At 47.9% G+C, this 21,145-nt stretch overlaps 2 protein-coding genes across 2 annotated transcripts in view; both read right to left on the bottom strand.

Moving 5' to 3' along the window:
- Positions 1–21,145, bottom strand: part of LOC140389154 (uncharacterized) — a 181,570-nt gene that overhangs the window by 71,705 nt on the left and 88,720 nt on the right. The window lies entirely within an intron of this gene.
- The window catches only part of LOC140390488 (zinc-binding protein A33-like), a 28,883-nt gene continuing 22,663 nt past the window's right edge, over positions 14,926–21,145 (bottom strand). Inside the window, exon 5 of the mRNA XM_072475655.1 lies at positions 14,926–15,754. Within this exon, the coding sequence (XP_072331756.1) occupies positions 15,201–15,754 (554 nt within the window). The 3' untranslated portion in view covers positions 14,926–15,200. The remainder of the gene's footprint in view (positions 15,755–21,145) is intronic.

The following is a 21,145-nucleotide window of genomic DNA, read 5'->3' as shown; positions in this document are numbered from 1 at the left end:
CCCAGAATTGAACCTGGGACCTCGGCGCCGTGAGGCAGCAGGGCTAACCCACTGCGCCACCGTGCTGCCCACTGTTAGACAAATATTTAATAGATAAGGGTGTGGGTTATGTTGTGGGGGGGGGAGGGCGGATCAGCCATGTACTTATTGAGCAGCATTGCAGGCATACAAGACCTATTCCTGCCTCTATGTCATGTTGCTAACTTTTCGGTTGGTTCAATTGCTCTGTTTTATTACCTTTGCTCTCGAGTCGCCAGGTATCTTTATGATACCGCCACGAGGTTCAAGTCCAAGTAATGATCAATAACTCAATACACCGATTAGTAAGATTCAAATCAAACCACATTTATTATACACAGTAATCGCTACTCATGCACAAATTCTACGTCTAAGCCACTTCTACAACTAACAGGCCTATACTTAACTTCGGACTGGCCCACCAGGTCAGGGGAACAAATGGCCTTTCGTTCAGGTTCTGAGTCTGCGGGATTCGAAGTTGGTACGGATTGGTAGCTAGGAGCGCCTATTTCATAGCGAGCGTTGAATTAAGACTTACGGGCTTTCGGCGGTCACTGCACCAGTCACGGTCAAGGTTGGTTCGCGTTGCTGGGTGACCCGGGCAGGAAGAAGAGAGCAAGTCGAACTGGGGGCTTCACTTTATAGTCCCCAGGGGCTTCCCGCCTTTCGGGGCGGACCCTGTACCTGGTTCTAGGTGATTGGATTTCGTTCCAATTGCTTGGTTCGATTTCTCCAATACTGGAGCGGTTCCCTGATCGATGGGCGGTCTTGAGGTGTTCGTTAACCTCTTTTGTGTTGGCTCCTGCTGGCGCCGGGGAGTCTGGCTTAGTTTTGTGTGTCCCAAATGTTGCTATTGTTCCTGGGGATTGCTCATTAGTATGTAGATGGCTGCTACATTATTATGCTGATGGTCGCTGGTATCGATGTTGTCTGGGCTTCTGCAGAGTTAAATACACAGCAAACCTGCACCTGCTGGTTTCTGCCTGTGTTGGCTGAATTTCCCTTCAGCCTTTGCCGTTCGCCATTTTAAATCGGGAGTTGGCCAACTTAGGTGGCTACAGTCCCTGTGCTCGAACACTTCACTTCTATATTCCTCTCGTGATTTTATGCAATACTCGAGGAATTATCCATACCACTTTTACACAAAATATCATAAACAGGCTCTAGGATGGACAGGAACCCAGGCAGGGAGAGTGGGGGTCCCAGGAGGGTTAGTAGTGGGAGTGGGTGAAAAGGGTAAAAGGGGGAAGGTGGGGTTTTAGACTTGTGGGTGACTGGAATCCCGCTTCCCTCCTTCATATACTTTTGTCTCAAAGCAGCTGTGGCCACCTCTTCAGATGTTTAACGGAGACACAAACGAAACAAATAGCACATCCTCACCTGTCCCTCTAAACCCACAATGATGAGCCTCTCATTGATCAATTTGGTAAACCCTCTTTTGGACCTTCTCATACAACTTGTTATGGTGGCACGGTAGCACAATGGTTAGCACTTCTGCTTCACAGCGCCAGGGTCCCAGGTTCGATTCCCGGCTTGGGTCACTGTGCAGAGTCTGCATGTTCTCCCTGTGTCTGCGTGGGTTTCCTCCGGGCGTTCCGGTTTCCTCCCACAAGTCCCGAAAGACGTACTGTTAGGTGAATTGGACACTCTGAATTCTCCCTCTGTGTACCCAAACAGGCGTCGGAATGTGGCGACTCGGGGATTTTCACAGTAACTTCATTGCAGTGTTAATGTAAGTCTACTTGTGACTCTTATAAAGATTATTATTAATGGGGTCTTTTGTCCATATCACCCAAAAGTTCCTATATTTCCCTTTAAACGTTCAGGGTGAATTGGTGTGCGGGGTCCTATGCAGGTTGTCATACACAATCTGATCATTCAGCGAATGGATACTCTTACTGTTTGAAGGGGTTAAATGTACGGGTTTTTCAAACATTGTACTTAACATCAAAGAAGCATGGTAATCCAGCAACACCTAGATGACTATTTTGTTTTTGCATTGCTGTGAAGCCAAATTTTAAAACGTGTGTGCTGTACAAGCCGGTTAAAATGCTCTTCATCGTGATCATTTAAACAGCCTTCATACAACACCTCAGAGAGCTGAGAACAGACCCTCCATTGATATTATGAGTGAGGTTTCCAGGTTGTTTTTAATTATTAAAGTGTTTAACAATCTGTCCTGCTGTTTGGATTGGAGTGCTGCCGTGTAATAAAGTCAGAATTGAGCGAAGTAAAGGGTGTCCACAAAGGATGTCTAAGGAAAATCTGCTGCATCTTCTGGCCAAATAAGGACTGGAATTCTCTGGCTGTTGGGATTCTCTTTGCCCGCCGGCAGCGCACCCCAGTCCACGGGTTTCCCAGCAACATGGGGTGGCTCAACCCATTGACAAGCAGTGGGAAGAGAGAATCCCGCCGCTAGAGATCGGCGCGCCGCCAAGTACATGCGGCTGGGGGACCAGAGAATCCAGCCCAAGATCTCCAACTTAAACTTGCATGGAAGTGGACACCACCAGGGAAGAAAATGAAATGAAAATGGCTTATTGTCACAAGTAGTCTTCAAATGAAGTTACTGTGAAAAGCCCCTAGTCGCCACATTCCGGTGCCTGTTCGGGGAGGCTGGTACGGGAAAGCCAGGCAGGACAAAGACAACGTGGAGTCGAAATGTGATGAGTGAGCTGAGCGAGATGGGACTCTCATGGGGAGAACCGGCCGCGCTCCCTAATCCCAGTGTGCCCACTACCACTATGGTCTTGTTATAACCTGCCTGCTTACCACTAGCTGGGGACTAATGACAATCCCACAATCCTTTGGGAGTTTGAGCTTCCCCAATTGGGGTGGGGGGGGGGGGGGGGGGGGGAGAAATCATTAGCAGTTTCCCTGATAAATAGAGCTGGGCAGTTTGGAACCAGCTAGAGAGAGGAGTGAGCAGCAAGGGAGTTGCTGCTGCTGTTGCTATATATATATATATATATATATATGTTATTGTAAATAAATGTTATTTCTTTCTATCCTTCAACTCGTGCTGGATTCTTCATGGCCCTCACAAAAGGTCTCTATTGTTAAACCCAGGAATCTCTAATTCCCGTTTAACAACTTTCTCAAGCTCCCCTGCCCCGCCACCCGCAACTGAATTTATTTCTTAAATGCTTGAGTTTGATTAATTCACGTGGAGTTGTTATGAGAGGGTGAATATTCTTGTGAAGAACATGTTCCTTTCAGTTGAAGACGGTGCATTCCGAGGGTAGAAGATTCAAGTGAAACTTCTGTGCTTTCTGAAAGTTTGGCTTTATACATTTCAAGTTCAATGTGGCTTCATTTTGACTGAAGTTTCTATCATTCCAATGCTAAAATGTCCAATCTCCCTAAATAAGGCTAAAAGACGCCTAATGAGGATTACAAAGCTGGCTTTTTTCAAGGACTTTTTTAAAACTTAGAAACAAGTCTGAAACTGACTGACTCCTCCCCACCCTGTGGGTTTCTCACAGGGCAGAAGTAACAAACTCCTTTTTCCTGCTCACATACCCCCAGGTCTCTCGGTTCCTGCCCTTTCAGAATTGTTCCTTTTGTTTTATGTTGTCTCTCCTCGTTCTTCCCACAGAAACGTATCACTTTACACTTTGCTGCAAACCTATTTGCTACTTGTCCTCTCATTCATCCTTTCTGTCTACGTCCTCATGACATCTGTCACTATCCTCCTCACAGTTCACAATAATTTCCCCTGCACACCCAACTCCAGGTCAGAGGGTCAAGACTGCCCCCCCCTCCCCCAAAAGTGTGCCATGAAAAAAGATTCAAAATGATTCAAAATTCATGTAATTAAATTTAAACTAATTTCTGGGAAAGAGCCTCACAGGCATGGTTTAGAGTTTTGATGTTGGTTAGGCCCATGCAAAAACCCTGGGAGAAGCGAGAGGGGCAGGGAGTGGTGAATAAAAAAACAGGAGAGAGGACATGGAGAAGTTAAAAACGAAGTGCCCACGAAGGAAAGAGCGCAGAGAGGTACACCATGACAAATAAATGGTCAGGAACTACGAGGTCATTAATAAAGATGCAGAAAAGCCCTAATATCATTGCGAGCGAACACCACTGCATCGCTTCCTCCTGGCTGTAAAAGAACCATCAAAATAACACTCTGCTCCCTGTAAGTCAGCCAACTTTGTATCCACCCGACTTTCCTTGTTTTTCACCCATGGCTTCAACTTTGCTGGCAAAGGCATGATGTCACTTTGTCAAGTGTATTTTGGAAGTCTTTACACACCACATCAACCTCATTCCCCTCATCAATCCTTTATGATATAGCATCAAAAAAAACAATTCATTTAGTTAACCGTGATATCTAAGGTACAAGATGCTCACTTCGCACAATCTGAATATTATGTGTCGACGGTGCGACATCCGGACAAAACACTAAGATACTAGTGAATACGGTGGATGGAAGTTCAGGGACATTGCTTTTTTTTAATGTATTTTATTACAAACATGTAGCAAAACAGGTTCCATCAAATAAACACCCCAGGAAACATACTTCCCAACAATCAACTAAACAGTCTGTACAGATGTTCCCCTTTTTTCACCCCACCCTCCCCATGACGAACAGCCCCTCAAACACGCTCACAAACATCCCCCACCTTTCCTCAAACCCCCCTGAAGAGCCCCTTAACTCATACTTTAGCTTCTCTAACCACAGGAAGTCGTACAGGTCACCCAACCAAGCCGCTATCCCCGGTGGCGATTCCGACTGCCACTCCAGCAAAATCCGCCGCCGTGCAATCAGAGAGGCGAAGGCCAAGACATCGGCCTTCCTCCTCTCCATGAGCTCCGGCTTCTCTGAAACCCCAAATATCGCCACCAAAGGGTCCGGTTCCACTTCCTCCTCCACTCTCCTGGCTAAGACCGCGAACACTCCCGCCCAGAATCTTCCCACTTTTTTGCAACCCCAAGTCATGTGCGCTTGATTCACTGGTCCCCGCCCACACCTCTCAAGCGACATTGCTTTTAGCAGCGTGATGCAGATCTTACTTCAGACAATATACGAGAGAAGGTTTAAAGTTTTGCTGCATCATTCTGGCAGATAACCATCACCCTGCCTTGTAGCATCAATATCACTGATAAGAGAATTATTTGGATATTCTGTTACCTCCTTCCTGATTGGTCACAATAAAATACCACAATCCAACAAATAGCATCGTTAAAGAAAACTCTCCATTGAGATTTGAATGTAATTAACGACACTTCATTCAGGAACTTTCTGGCAACTCAAACTCCTCCTCTAGTTCCTCCAAACTCGAGAACCCTCCTCAATAAAAAGATCTCCCAATCTCTTGGTCCCTGCCCACTGCCACCTCCTGGAGCCCCCGTCCAGCACCCCCCGCGGAGCGAACCGGTGGTTGTCACAGATTGGTGACCAGACCATCGCCCCCCCTTACAGTCCCATGTGTTGCCTCCACTATCCCCACACCCTCAGGGCTACCATTACCACCGGGCTTGTGGAGTACCGAGCCGACGAGAACGGCAGAGGTGCCGTTAACAAAGCCTCCAGACTCGTGCTCTTACAAGATACCGCCTCTACCCACTCCCACACCGACCCTTCGCCCACTACCCACTTCCTATCCATCTATATGTTAGCCGCCCAGTAATAGTTGATAACATTCAGAAGGGCCAGCCCTCCCCCTCCCTGCGCCTCCGCTCAAGTAGGGCCTTCTTCACCATGGCTTTCCTGGCCCAAATAAAAACTGGGATTGCCACATTCAGCTTCTGAAAAAAACGCCTTAGGGATGAAAATTGGGAGACTCTGAAAACAAACAGCAATCTCGGGAGGACTGTCATTTTCACAGTCTGTACCCTCCCCGCCAATGACAGTGGGAGCACGCCCCATCTTCGGAAGTCCTCTTTCATCTGCTCTGTCAACCTGCTCAAATTTAATTTGTGAAGCTGACCCAGTCCCTTGCCACTTGAATCCCCAGATACCTAAAACTCCCTCCCACCACCTTGAACGACATCTTCCTCAATCTCCTCTCCTGCCCCCTTGTCTGGATCACAAAAACCTCGCTCTTGCCCATATCCAATTTATAACCTGAGAACCGGCCAAATACCTCCAGTATCCCCATAATTCCTGCAATCCCCCCCCCAACGGGTGTGTTATATAAAGGAGCAAATCGTCCGCATAGAGCGAGACCCTGTGTTCCACCGCCCCCCCACCCCCCCCCCACCCCCCCCCCCCCCTCTCTCTCTATCCCCAGCCAAATGTTTGATGCTCTCAGCGCCATTGCCAAAGGCTCTATGGCCAGGACAAACAGTAGTGGGGAGAGTGTACACCCCGGACTCGTCCCCCAACAGATTAAAATATCCCGATCGCACCAAATTCGTCCTTACATTTGCCACCGGTGCCCGATATAGCAATCGGACCCAATCCACAAATCCTTGTCCAAACCCAAACCTTCCCAGGACCTCCCTCAGATATTTCCACTTCACCCGATCAAAGGCCTTTTCTGCATCCATGGCAACCACCACCTTGACCTCCGCTAACAGTCCCACACCCACCCTCCATTGCGGGCACTGGGCCTTTCCTTTGCTAACTTGCAAGTCCACCCAGTGCAGGCCGTGGTCTGACACCACCATTGCTGAATATTCAGCATCTACCACCTCTGCCAGCAGCGTTTTGTCACAAAGAACTCTATCCGGGAATACACCTTACGCACATGGGAGTAGAATGAAAAACTCCGTACTCCTCGGCCTCCCGAATCTACATGGAACGGCCCATCCCCATGCGCTCCATGAACCCCTGGAGCTCCTTAGCCATTATTGATACCTTCCCAGACCTAAAACTTGACCAGTCCAGACTTGGATCAAGGACCGTATTGAAATCTCCCCCCATAATCAGTCGATGTGAATCTAAGTCCGGAATCTTCCCCAGTACCCGTTTCATAAATTCCATGCCATCCCAGTTCGGGCATATATATTCAACAACACCACGGCCATTTCCCTCCAGTTTCCCACTAGCCATAACATATCTACCCCCCCGGGTCCGCTTCAATATTCCCTGCCACGAATGCCACCCGCTTATTAACCAAAATCATCACCCCCCTCATTTTGAAGTCCAACCACGAATGGAACAATTGCCCAACCCATCCCTTCCTTAGCCTAATCTGGTCCCCCACCTTCAAATGTGGCTCGTGCAGCATGGCCACATATGCCTTCAGTTGCCTCAAGTGCGCGAACATCCAGGCCCTTTTGACTGGCCCATTCAGTCCCCGAACGTTCCACGTGACTAGTCTGGTCAGGGAGCACCCGCTCCCCCCCCCACCCCTGCCGATCAACCATACCTTCGCCTGGGCCAGTCTTCGGCCCATGCCGCAACTCTCCTGGCCCGCCCTCGGGCAACTACTGTCATCTACCCTCCTCCTCCTCCACTTTGAAAGTCCCCTCCCGTCAGCAGTACTTATCCAGGAACCGATGCAACCGTATCACCATCGCTCTCGTTGGCTCGCCACCCCTGGGGCTTGCGCACCAGCGCCCTGTGGGCCCGACCCATCTCCAATGGCCGATCAAACGCATCTTCCCCAAGCAGCTTCGCCAGCATCCTCCCGACGTATGCATCAACATCCGTTCCTTCACTCCCCTCCGGCAGGCCCACAATCCGGATGTTCTGCCTGCGAGATCGGTTCTCTGGGTCCTCTATTTTCTCCAGCAGTCGCTTCTGCTGGTCTCGCATCAGCCCAATCTCTGCTGCCATCGAGGTGGACTGTTCCTCCTGCTCCCCCGCCAGCTCCTCCAACCTCTGGATCGCTTGACCCTGGGCCTCCAGTCTCGTCTCTACACGGTCAACCACTGCCTTGATCGAGTCCATCGCACGGGCCAGGTCCTCCAAACTTTCCTCCCGCTGTAGGGTGAACGTCACATTCAAGAAGCTCACCAACTGGTCCATTGACCACTGAGCCGGCAGGGACCGGACCCTGCCCATCAGCCATCTCCACATGCGTTGCCACTGTGGTAATACCAGGTATTGCAGTACCTGAGAGGTGGATGACCATTGGCTAGACCTAGGAGTCTACCATTGGCTAACGTACGTAGCTCCGCCCTGAGCTGCCAAATATGCGACCACTCACTCCATGGCTGCCACCGGAAGTCCATTCAGGAACTTTCAACGATTGGTACCACTGATAGGATTCAGTGAAAATGGTCAGCATTAATAAATCAGACTTTGGGACATTCTAGATGTGTTTCAGGAGACCCTCCTTTCTTTCGTGGTCTATTGTATGTTTTAGCTCACTTGGCTGGACAGCGGGTTCGTGATGCAGAGCAAGGCCAGCGGCGCAGGGTTCAATTCCTGTACCGGCTGAGGTTATTCATGAAGACCCCCCCCCCTCCCCCACCGTCGCCTTCTCAACCTTGCCCCTCGCCTGAGGTGTGGTGATCCTCAGGTTAAATCACCACCAGTCAGCTCTCCCCCTCAAAGGGGAAAGCAGCCTATGGTCATCCGGGACTGTGGCGACTTTACCTTTACTTTACCTGACTGTGAGTTTAAATGTAAAAAGTGTTGTGTTTGGTCCTTTGTACTTCATGAAGGAACTCACCAAACACTTTGACTTGTCCAAACAATAATCTTTTATTGAGTCTCGTGTGGTAAGATAGCAATCTGATATAGAGCACGCTATCATGGAGTCTGCTAACTACTCCTCTGGAACTTGCACTTGGCACTGACCATTCATATGTGTGTCTTATTACCCTCTCAATCCTCTTCCCGGGATTGCCGGATGTGTCTCCCTTTATCTCCGAGTCGCAGGTCACATGACCTTGGTCTAGAGACCGCATGGTGTGGCTGTACCGCCACCTGCTGATTGGAGGTTGCACACCATCCAACTATGATACAGCCCACAGGCATATCACCACGAAAAGTTGTTGTTTTGGTAGTTTTAAACACAGTTCCTTCCATTCCATCTGCCAGGAGCACTTTTAAAATCCCAACGTCTCAAACTATTTTCTCCCACATAGTTTTAACTGTCGATTTGGTCTTTTCACCCAGCCTGACAATGCAGATAGTTTGAGATGTTCACCTTCTGCTCTATGCTTAAATAGTTTACATTTCTTTCACCATCTGGCCCATAGATTATGTTCCGTTATCACTGTGACTCATAGCAGATTCCCCAACCCCGAGAACCTGTTGCACAGGATTGAGCACGCCAGCATTGCTTAAATAAACATACAGTATGTCTTTATATTAAAGAATGAAAAAAATAGCAGGACAAAGGAGTTAGTTACTTTCTCACGGTGAGAGACCCGCGGGGTGGGGGTGGAGTCAGCCAGCACAAGAACAGTTTCAGACTTGCTTTTAAATCAATAAAAATAACTCCTTAAAAAAAAATTAAGCCAACTTCTCATGAAGCCAAAACACTCAATCATTTAAGAAATAAAAAAGAGAAAATGCTGGAAATATGGTGCATCAGTAAGGCACTGGGGGCCATCAACAACGCAGAATTGTTCAACCTCAATCTACAACCTCATGGTCTGGTATCCCTTCTGGCATTACCATCACGCCAGAGGTTAATCTTGGTTCAATGAAGAGTACAGGCCAGGAGCAGTATCTGGCACACACAAAAATTAAATGTCAGCCTCGTAAAGCTACAGCACAGGACTAGCTGCATGTCAGACAGCAGAAGGAGTGTGAGATAGGCCCAGCGAAGTGATAACATAACCAACTACAGATCCTCCTTAAACTTTCCCAGCATCTTCTTCTCCTTAAACTTATTGTGCGAGGATTCCTCTGCCTTTCTGATATGTACAGGAGGCAAAGTACGTGTCCTGCCAATCTCTCTCGCCTCTCCATCGCAATGTCCCACAGGTACAAAGAACAAAGAACAAAGAACAAAGAAATGTACAGCACAGGAACAGGCCCTTCGGCCCTCCAAGCCCGTGCCGACCATGCTGCCCGACTAAACTACAATCTTCTACACTTCCTGGGTCCGTATCCCTCTATTCCCATCCTATTCATGTATTTGTCAAGATGCCCCTTAAATGTCACTATCGTCCCTGCTTCCACCACCTCCTCCGGTAGCGAGTTCCAGGCACCCACTACCCTCTGCGTAAAAAACTTGCCTTGTACATCTACTCTAAACCTTGCCCCTCTCACCTTAAACCTATGCCCCCGAGTAATTGACCCCTCTACCCTGGGGAAAAGCCTCTGACTATCCACTTTGTCTATGCCCCTCATAATTTTGTAGACCTCTATCAGGTCGCCCCTCAACCTCCTTCGTTCCAGTGAGAACAAACCGAGTTTATTCAACCGCTCCTCATAGATAATGCCCTCCATACCAGGCAACATTCTGGTAAATCTCTTCTGCACCCTCTCTGAAGCCTCCACATCCTTCTGGTAGTGTGGCAACCAGAATTGAACACTATACTCCAGGTGTGGCCTAACTAAGGTTCTATACAGCTGCAACATGACTTGCCAATTCTTATACTCAATGCCCCGGCCAATGAAGGCAAGCATGCCGTATGCCTTCTTGACTACCTCCTCCACCTGTGTTGCCCCTTTCAATGACCTGTGGACCTGTACTCCTAGATCTCTTTGACTTTCAATACTCTTGAGGGTTCTACCATTCACTGTATATTCCCTACCTGTATTAGACCTTCCAAAATGCATTACCTCACATTTGTCCGGATTAAACTCCATCTGCCATCTCTCCGCCCACATCTCCAAACAATCTAAATCCTGCTGTATCCTCCGACAGTCCTCATCGCTATCCGCAATTACACCAACCTTTGTGTCGTCTGCAAACTTACTAATCAGACCAGTTACATTTTCCTCCAAATCATTTATATATACTACAAAGAGCAAATGTCCCAGCACTGATCCCTGTGGAACACCACTGGTCACAGCCCTCCAATGAGAAAAGCATCCTTCCATTGCTACTCTCTGCCTTCTATGGCCTAGCCAGTTCTGTATCCACCTTGCCAGCTCACCCCTGATCCCGTGTGACTTCACGTTTTGTACTAGTCTACCATGAGGGACCTTGTCAAAGGCCTTACTGAAGTCCATATAGACAACATCCACTGCGCTACCTGCATCAATCATCTTAGTGACCTCCTCGAAAAACTCTATCAAGTTAGTGAGACACGACCTTCCCTTCACAAAACCGTGCTGCCTCTCACTAATACATCCATTTGCTTCCAAATGGGAGTAGATCCTGTCTCGAAGAATTCTCTCCAGTAATTTCCCTACCACTGAAGTAAGGCTCACCGGCCTGTAGTTCCCGGAATTATCCTTGCTACCCTTCTTAAACAGAGGAACAACATTGGCTATTCTCCAGTCCTCCGGGACATCCCCTGAAGACAGCGAGGATCCAAAGATTTCTGTCAAGGCCTCAGCAATTTCCTCTCCAGCATCCTTCAGTATTCTGGGGTAGATCCCATCAGGCCCTGGGGACTTATCTACCTTAATATTTTTTAAGACACCCAACACCTCGTCTTTTTGGATCTCAATGTGACCCAGGCTATCTACACACCCTTCTCCAGACTCAACATCTACCAATTTCTTCTCTTTGGTGAATACTGATGCAAAGTATTCATTTAGTACCTCACCCATTTCCTCTGGCTCCACACATAGATTCCCTTGCCTATCCTTCAGTGGGCCAACCCTTTCCCTGGCTACCCTCTTGCTTTTTATGTACGTGTAAAAAGCCTTGGGATTTTCCTTAACCCTATTTGCCAATGACTTTTCGTGACCCCTTCTAGCCCTCCTGACTCCTTGCTTAAGTTCCTTCCTACTTTCCTTATATTCCACGCAGGCTTCGTCTGTTCCCAGCCTCTTAGCCCTGACAAATGCCTCCTTTTTCTTTTTGACGTGGCCTACAATATCTCTCGTCATCCAAGGTTCCCGAAAATTGCCGTATTTATCCTTCTTCCTCACAGGAACATGCCGGTCCTGAATTCCTTTCAACTGCCACTTGAAAGCCTCCCACATGTCAGATGTTGATTTGCCCTCAAACATCCGCCCCCAATCTATGTTCTTCAGTTCCCGCCTAATATTGTTATAATTAGCCTTCCCCCAATTTAGCACATTCATCCTAGGACCACTCTTATCCTTGTCCACCAGTACTTTAAAACCTACTGAATTGTGGTCACTGTTACCAAAATGCTCCCCTACTGAAACATCTACCACCTGGCCAGGCTCATTCCCCAATACCAGGTCCAGTACCGCCCCTTCCCTAGTTGGACTGTCTACATATTGTTTTAAGAAGCCCTCCTGGATGCTCCTTACAAACTCCGCCCCGTCTAAGTACTTCTTAACGGTTCTCTGTAGTTGATGATATTTCACCACGTGATGCCCAGGGATAAGCCTGGGAACGACAGACCAGTGAGGCTTACGTCTGCAGTGGGTAAATGGTTAGAATGTATTCTGAGGGACAGGGTCTATAGGCATTTAGACAAGCAAGGGCTAATTAGGGAAAATCAGCATGTCTCACCAATTTGATTGAGTTTTTTGAAGGGGTAACCAAGAAGGTAGATGAGGGCAGTGTGGTCGACGTTGTCTACATGGACTTTAGCAAGGCCTTTGACAAGGTACCGCATGGTAGGTTGTTGCAAAAGATTAAATCTCATGGAATCCAGGGTGAGGTAGCCAATTGGATACAAAATTGGCTTGGCGACAGAAGCCAAAAGGTGGTTGTGGAGGGTTGTTTTTCAAACTGGAGGCCTCTGACCAGCGGTGTGCCTCAGGGATCGGTGCTGGGTTCACTGTTATTTGTTATTTATATTAATGATTTGGATGAGAATTTAGGAGACATGGTTCGTAAATTTGCAGATGACTCCAAGATTGGTGTCCTAGTGGATAATGAAGAAAACCAAAAAAGATTGCAACGGGATCTTGATCAATTGGGCCAGTGGGCCGATGAATGGCAGATGGAGTTTAATTTAGATGAATGTGAAATGATGCATTTTGGTAGATCGAATCAGTGCAGGACCTACTCAGTTAATGGGAGGGAGTTGGGGAGAGTCACAGAACAAAGAGATCTAGAAGTACAGGTTCATAGCTCCTTGAAGGTGGAGTCGCAGGTGGACAGGGTGGTGAAGAAGGCATTCAGCATGCGAGGTTTTATTGGTCAGAATATTGAATGCAGGAGTTGGGACGTCTTGCTGAAGTTGAACAAGACATTAGTAAGACCACACATGGAATACTGTGTTCAGTTCTGGTCACCCGATTATAGGAAGGATATTGGAAAACTAGAAAGAGTGCAGAAGAGATTTACGAGGGTGCTACCAGGACTTGATGGTCTGAGTTATAAGGAGAGGCTGGATAGGCTGGGACCTTTTTCCCTGGAGCAGAGGAGGCTTAGGGGTGATCTTATAGAGGTCTATAAAATAATGAGGAGCACAGATAAGGTAGATAGTCGACATCTTTTCCCTTAGGTAGAGGAGTCTAGAACTAGAGGACATAGGTTTGAGGTGAGAGGGGAGAGATACAAAAGAGACCAGAAGGGTAATTTCTACACACAGAGGGTGGTGAACATCTGGAACGAGCTGCCAGAGGCAGTGGTAGAGGCGGGTACAATTGTGAGCTTTAAAAAGCAGTGAGACAGTTACATGGGCAGGGTGGGTATAGAGGGATATGGGCCAAATGCGGGCAAGTGGGCCTAGCTTAGTGATAGAAACTGGGTGGCCTGGACCAGCTGGGCCGAAGGGCCTGATCCATGCTGTAAACAGCTATGACTCTATGACCTTTGCTGTTCCCTTCCATGTGCATTGGTATAGATTACAGTTAATATTGCAATGGACTACGATGTGTGGCTTTATGGCTGTGTTGATGGTATTGAGCATTCAATTTGTGTGAAGCCACCGGAGGACGATGGGGCTTGCCGATTATCGTGTGATGATCAATAATCTGCGTGGGTGATAGTGCCGATGTCCTCAATGCCGTGTAGCCTGATGGTCATAGAAGGCTCTTGCTGCCATTCACTGGTTTGTTGCATGGTTTCTCTCAGATTTAAAAAAATTCCAATTAAGCAGCAATTTAGCGTTGCCAATCCACCTACATTTCACATCTTTGGGTTGTGGGAATATGCAAACTCCACACGGACAGTGACCCGGAGCCGGGATTGAACCCTGGTCCTCGGCGCCGTGAGGAAGCAGTGCTAACCACTGCGCTACTGTGCCCCCCCCCTCCCCAGTTTTCTCTCAGATGATGCGTAGGCCAAACTTGCCACCGCCCACCATGACTCGGAATGCACGCTTATTGTCGGCTGAAAAAGTGATGTCGTCTGCGGACATCCGAGTCCATTTGCAGACGTCATCACATTGTGGAATTTCCCGATAGGGACTCGATGTGTGACAGGAGCTTGCAAGTGGAAATCCCTGGCTCATGTTTATGTTCCCATGTTCAACTATTCAAAGTGAAAGGATCACACTGGAGGGCAGAGCAGAGATGCTCAGTAAAGCAGTTACTTAATTATTATCTCAGGTCAGACACAGCAATGTTCCTAAAATGTATTTTCTCTCTTTTATTTCTGACCCTATCTCTTTCAGTTGTGAAGAAAGGTCCTGCCTGAATTGTCTGATCAGTGAGTATTTGAGCATTTTGTGTTTTTCGTATTCCTTGCCAGTACCAGGTATTCAGCAGCAGGTGGCGATACTGCGCTGTGAACCTTTACTGATCTTTGTGCAGCTCGCCAGCACCATCCTCTGGCTAACATTGGCACTACAATGGACTGCAAGGGAAACTTCAATATTTTCACTGTGATCACCAGTCACAAAACAGACGCTGGAGTCAAGTGATGGAGCAGAATGAGAAATGGAAACACAGGAAATCAAAGCTCCAGACTGGGAAACAGGTGAAGGGATGGAGGCTGGGACTGAGGAGTTTGACTGAATGAAACAGGGAGTAAATGAAAGAAGAGTCAAAACATATTTGATTAATTTTTTTATTTTAATCCTCTGATATTTCTATTGTGTTGTTTTTACTTACAGTCTGATTTGCATTTTACAATTTGGAAATTAAATGATACATTTATTGACAACCGGTTATCAATGGTGGTTTCTCTGTCGCTTCTGTCGCCTAAGATGTGCAGGTTAGGTGGATTGGTCATGCTAAAGTTGCCCTTTAGTGACCCAAGATGTGAAGTTAGGTGGGATTGCAGGGGAGTGGGCCTAAGTAGAGTGCACTTTCAGAGGGTCGGTGCAGACTCAGTGGGTCAAATGGCCTCCTTCCCCAGATCTGGATCAGAACCGGAGCAGATTCTCAGCCAATTGTTTTCAACCCAAGTTTCAAAGAAAGGATAAAGTTTCTCAGTGAATTTATTCCTAGTGAAGGTGTGGAGATGGGACTTGGTGTCCACGTTGTAAAATGAAACAGTCCCAGACTCATAACTGAGATAAACTCCCACCTTCCCGGGGATCTGGCCGACAGGGAGAGGGGATCGAGGAGAGGAGTTTATATAAAACTGTTTTCCAACTCTTCCAATGGTCCAGAATCCGGTCTCTGGGCACAGGCGAACCGCCTTCTTCCTCTCCACAGACTCTGTGGCTACTCCCAGACTCCAGTACAGATTTTCCACCACCTCCACCTCCCAGTAATGTCTCCCTGATGTAAATGCCTCTGATCCCAACACACAGGGGCACAGGTACTCTGTCAAGATGTTCCCAGTGTCAGAGAGATTCCTCTCGGTCCCGTTACATCTCAAACTTTTCAGATGCTCAGACATCTCAAGCCAAGGATTCGCTGTTTCCACATCCAGGGTCACAGAGACTGGGAAAGAAAGCAGAGGATTAGAGAGACTCACTACAGATCATGGTCAGTGCGGGAGAGACGTGCTGTGAATGGCAGGAGAGGGCATGGAGAAAATATCTGAAGATTGTGATCCTCTCCTTGATTCAAATACCACCCCACCCTGCTCAGCCCTGTGGGGATTATGTGTGAACAGAAATAATAAAATTCACAACAACTGGAGTTGGAGCCTGAACAAAAAGTTAAATATTGTTCCTAGTTTAATTTACAAACTATTGGGCAGGCAGTGACAGAGTGATATTCTCACTGGACTAGTAATGCAAAGACCCAGGGTAATGCTCTGGGGATCTTGGTTCGAATCCCACCAGGGCACATAGTGAAATAAGTATTCAATAACAATTTGGAATTAAATGTCTAATGATGACCATGAAACCATTGTCGTAAAAACACATTTAGAGAAGGAAATCTGCCACCCTTAGCTGGTCTGGCCTACATGTTACTCCAGATCCGCAGTAATGTGGTTGCCTCGCAAAAGCCATTCAGTTCCAGCGTAATTAGAGATGGGCAATAAATGGTGACCAACCAGCAGTGCCCACAGAACAAATTTTAAAATGGCATGAAAATTACCCATAAACTGCTCCACAGATATTTTACAGAAACATATCCCATGAAAGAATTTTTAAAAATAACACTGGGATTGGGTGACATGGTGTCAACAGCACAGGGTCCATGCCTCGTTCCGATGGGATGGATTTGGGACCTACCTCCCTGCCCGGCCCATGGTGGAGGTCGCAGTATTGTGGGTCGGAACAGCCTTTGAGCAGAGAATTGAAGAAGGACCGAGATTTTTTAAAATAAATAATGATGGAAACGTGCGTTCAAGTGAAGGGAGATGTGGGAAGTTTCAGAGGAAGGCCAAAGCAATCGTGCAGAGTCATGATAGCGGGAGTGTGACAGGAAGAGACAGAGGGCGGGATTCTCTGCAAGCGTTCGCCCGGCAACCGGAGAATCCAGCCCGAGGTCAATGGAGTTCTCTATTGTCCGCGGCCTGCCCGTGGCGTTCTTACAGTGGGCGGGGCGGGAGAACAGTCCAGAGTGTACAGATAAGAGAGCACCAGCAAATAAAGTCAGCAGAGGGAAAATGGCAAAAAAGACAAAATTAAAGACTCTTTATCTGATCACACAAAATGTTCATAACAAAATCGATCCACTGATGGTATAAATAGAAATGTGATCACGATTAGAGAGACATGGCTACAAAGCGCCGATAGCTGTGATCTAAATATTCAAGGGTAGTTGATATTTTGGAGGAGCAGGAAGAAAGGAAAGGAAGTAGTTAGCTCTGAACATAAAGGATGAGATCAGTAGAGTAGTGAGAAATGATCTTTGTTCAGCCAATCATAACATAGAATTAGTTGGGTTGGAAAAAGAAGGCAATGGTAAATGAAAAAAGTCATTGGCAGGATGGTTTATTGTCCGTTGAAAGTAGCTACAGTTTAGGATAGAGTATAAATTGTCAAATAACGGCAGCTTGTGATAAAGGTACAGCAATAATTGTGGGAGATTTTCATCTTCAAATTGATTGGACAAATCAAATCGTCAAAGGTAGCCTGGAGCATGGGTTTGTGCTAGATTTGGGAACGTTTTTTGGAACAATGCTTCTGGAACCAACAATTGAACAGGCTATTTTAGATGTGGTCATGTTTATTTCGACAGGATTAATTAATAATCTCATAGGAACAAATTCTCTTTGGTAAGAGAATTCTTACCAAGAGAATAAATAATTTTATCTAATACCAATAATGCTATCATAACATGATAACATTTCATGTTCAGGTGAGAACTGTGAGCCTGAAACTAGAGTCTCAAATATAAATAAAGGCAATTACAAAGATATGAAGGCAGATCTTTAAAAATGTTATTTTTATTTTAAAAAATTAGCACAGCCAATCCACCTAACCTGCACCTCTTTGGACTATAGGAGGAAACCGGAGCATCCGGAGCAAACCCATGCAGACACGGGGGAGAACGTGCAGAGTCCGGACAGACAGTGACCCAGCGGGGAATCGAACCTGGGACCCTGGTGCTGAGAAGCCACTGTGCTAGCCACGTGCTACCATGCTGCCCATAAAGGGGAATAGATGCCAATGTGACTGAGACAGAAAGCAGAGGATAGTGATGAAGGTTGTTTTTCGGAGGAATGTATACAGGGATTGTCTGGTGAGGCGTAAACTAGGGTGGTAGAGAGAGCGTTAAAATAAAAAGTGGTGGGGGTTGTTGTTAGAGGGCACTTCCCGAGCAGAGGCACCTGCGTAATTAATATGTAACAAATACCAAATATGTTTCATATCTGTAGCAAGCATCAAGAAGCAAATGTATGCTCTCAGATTAAAACAACATACACAAAGCATGGTGGGACGTGGCCAACTGACTTGACCACTGTAGCGCACAAAGACTCCGTGAGACGAATAGAGTGAAGTCGATGAGGCTTTATTAAGCGTGTCTGTTCCCCCGCAGCTCGATAGTAGAATGGCCTGCGGGGGAAGACTCCGGCTTCTTATACTCCGCCTTCAGGGCGGAGCTAGAGGTCAACGGCCAACCAGGACCCGGGATCTGTCAGCCAATGACATTAGGGCTTCCAGTCCCGCCAGTGCTTGAAGGCTGCTGTCGCGTTCACTGCGTGGGGGCTGATCCTCAGGCATTCTGGAATGATCCTGAGCTCCATAGTCCTTTTTAGGCACGCTTAATAAATTGTAGCGCACAAAGACTCCGTGAGACGAATAGAGTGAAGTCGATGAGGCTTTATTAAGCGTGTCTGTTCCTCCGCAGCTCGATAGTAGAATGGCCTGCGGGGGAGGACTCCGGCTTCTTATACTCCGCCTTCAGGGCGGAGCTAGAGGTCAACAGCCAACCAGGACCCGGGATCTGTCAGCCAATGACATTAGGGCTTCCAGTCCCACATGACCCCTAATACATACTACCACAACCACATTCTTTGGAAAGGCAGATCCACACTGAATCAGCCAGAAACAGCCTGTTAAGTAGGAACATCCTATACCACCAGCCCCCAGGCTATCCTCATGAATACAGACTATGGAACCAGCCAACAACAAAGTTAAGGACAAATCGTTCAGCAGTTCGACGGGGTTAAGACAGGCAGTTGTCCACAAACAATGGAACCAATTAACAAAGTTAAGATAAGGAAGTCTCAAGCTTGTGAGGTATTGTAACGGCCCAGGACGGTTGCTAAGGCATCTGGGTAACATCGTTCAGAAACCTCTGCCTGTCCACGAGCTGATCATGCAGCCCCAGCATGTCAAATAAGTAATTTCATTGGATCTGTACGTAATCTTAAATCTGTCCGATTGGCTCGTGTCCAGTCCAGGTGGGCTGAATAGCTGTTTGAAAATGTACAAGTATTTATGATTTGCCTTTGTTCAGTGAAGGAGCGCATGGTGTATGATGCACGATCAATGACCACTAAAGCGAGGTTGTAGTCCAACTGAAGGCTTTAATAAGCTAGATGTTTCCCCCAGCAGCTCAGGTACAGAATGAAGGCTGCTGGGGCGGCATGGGCTCTTATACCCCGCCTAGCAGGGCGGAGCTACCATACAGCTTGACCAATAGGAAACATACAATTTCTATCAATGGTGTTCCAGCATTACCAGGTACCGTAATACCTCTACTACCACAGTGTACCCAGCGTTTTGCTTCCCGCCGGCTTAATTAATAAACAGATTGACTTTTGGAGCAGACTCGAGTATCGAGTGATTCTTTCGGATTCTTTCCTGCGAACAGGGTGGAGAAGAGATTCAGTGAGAGGAAGGGAAGCAATGAGGTAATTGAGCAGAGTAGCGATTTGGGTAATGATAAACAGAGTGTGTCAGGAAGGGACATAGAAGACAAATTTAACACTACACCAGCCGATAAGGTGAGTGATTGAAAAAGTATTGTAAAGAGAGTGGGCTGGATTCTCTGATTTTGAGGCTACGGTGAAACTCCCGGCGTTCCCGACATAAACAGCCGGAAAATTGCTGGGTCCATGGTCACACATGGGCACTGCAACGACCTGCAGCAGTCACGCCATACGACATGGCGCCGGCCGCGTGGACCTGGACGGCCAAATAGTATCCCCCTGGACCACCCCCCACCAGTCCCCCTTACCCTCGCCGAAGCCTCCCTTGCCAGCAACACAGCTCCCGCCTGACTGCGGCGGTGCTGGACACAGTCCACAGCCGCCACGCCAGGTTTACGAAAACTCAGACCATACGTGACCCTCGCAGCGTGAACACGGCCCATTGGGGGCGGAGCATCGGGGGAGGGCCTGAAAGTGATGCGCTGGGCACCATCGCAGCGGCGTGCAGTGTGCTCCTAGATTATGCCAATTTGGAGGAGGGGAGGGGGGTGGGTGGAGCATCCGAAAAACGGGACCGGCCCCGATTTGGTTGCAAACGGGGATTCTCCGCCTGATCGCTGAATTCGATTTTGGTGTCAGGCAATGGAGATTCCCACCCAAAAAGTTAAAGACTCTGAGGTGGATTTTTCAATACCCGACTTTGGTAGTGGGTTTTCCCATTCGGCTTAGAATGGAGCATCAGCCAGAAAATGGATTCGGCAAAGGTACAAATCCGGTTCCAATGCCCTGGATCTCTGCCCGGAGCTATATGCCCACGCTGGCAGCACCATGTAAAACCATGAGTTTAATCTGACCAAAGGGCTGGAAGCTCACATCTCCCCCTCCCCATGATGCTCTAGCCCACTCAGCCGGGACTCACGCGGGTGTGAATTGGTGCAAGTATTTATAGCAGGGCCCAGGCATCATGGCTGCTGAGGGGGAGCAAGGAGGTAAGCAAACCTTGGAAACTTTTCGGGCTTGCTGGTAGACGTTTGCCTGGACCTCAGGGAGCAGCGGGGAATAACCTGGTGGCGTGTGTGGACTGGGAGTGTCCCCCTCAGGATCGGGGTGCCCTGGCTGAGACCCCCATTGCTTATTATTTAAACCCACCCACTAGCTGCAACTTACAGGCTCCTGGCTGTTTAGACTGCTGACTGCTGGCGGGATCCTGCGAGTGCTCTGAAAGTTTCTGGTCATGTGGAAACCCACCAACCCTCCCATTGGGACACCCTCATATCCCAGCAGTATCATCAGTGGGATGGGCGTGCCCATGTTCAGTCACCTGCCCACCAGGAGATGGCGCTCCTCAGAAGCGCAGCCTCACAGCAGAGGTAGCAAGGAAATAGCAGAGCTCACCCCAAACAAAGGACACATGCATCGTGGCCACTGAAACCCTCGCTGGCACAAAGCCCCTCTCAGAGTAGAAGCCCATCCCTAAGAATCACAAGATGTCTCCAACCCCTGCCTGTCCACTGCACCCCTGATCCCTTCCATCCCACCCCTGGCCAGGAAATCTG

Source organism: Scyliorhinus torazame, chromosome 14 (genome assembly GCF_047496885.1).
Source record: "Scyliorhinus torazame isolate Kashiwa2021f chromosome 14, sScyTor2.1, whole genome shotgun sequence".
In the NCBI taxonomy this organism is placed as follows: Eukaryota; Metazoa; Chordata; class Chondrichthyes; order Carcharhiniformes; family Scyliorhinidae; genus Scyliorhinus; species Scyliorhinus torazame.
The sequence above is the reverse complement of the archived record's forward strand: the minus strand, read 5'-3'. Positions and strand labels throughout refer to the sequence as shown.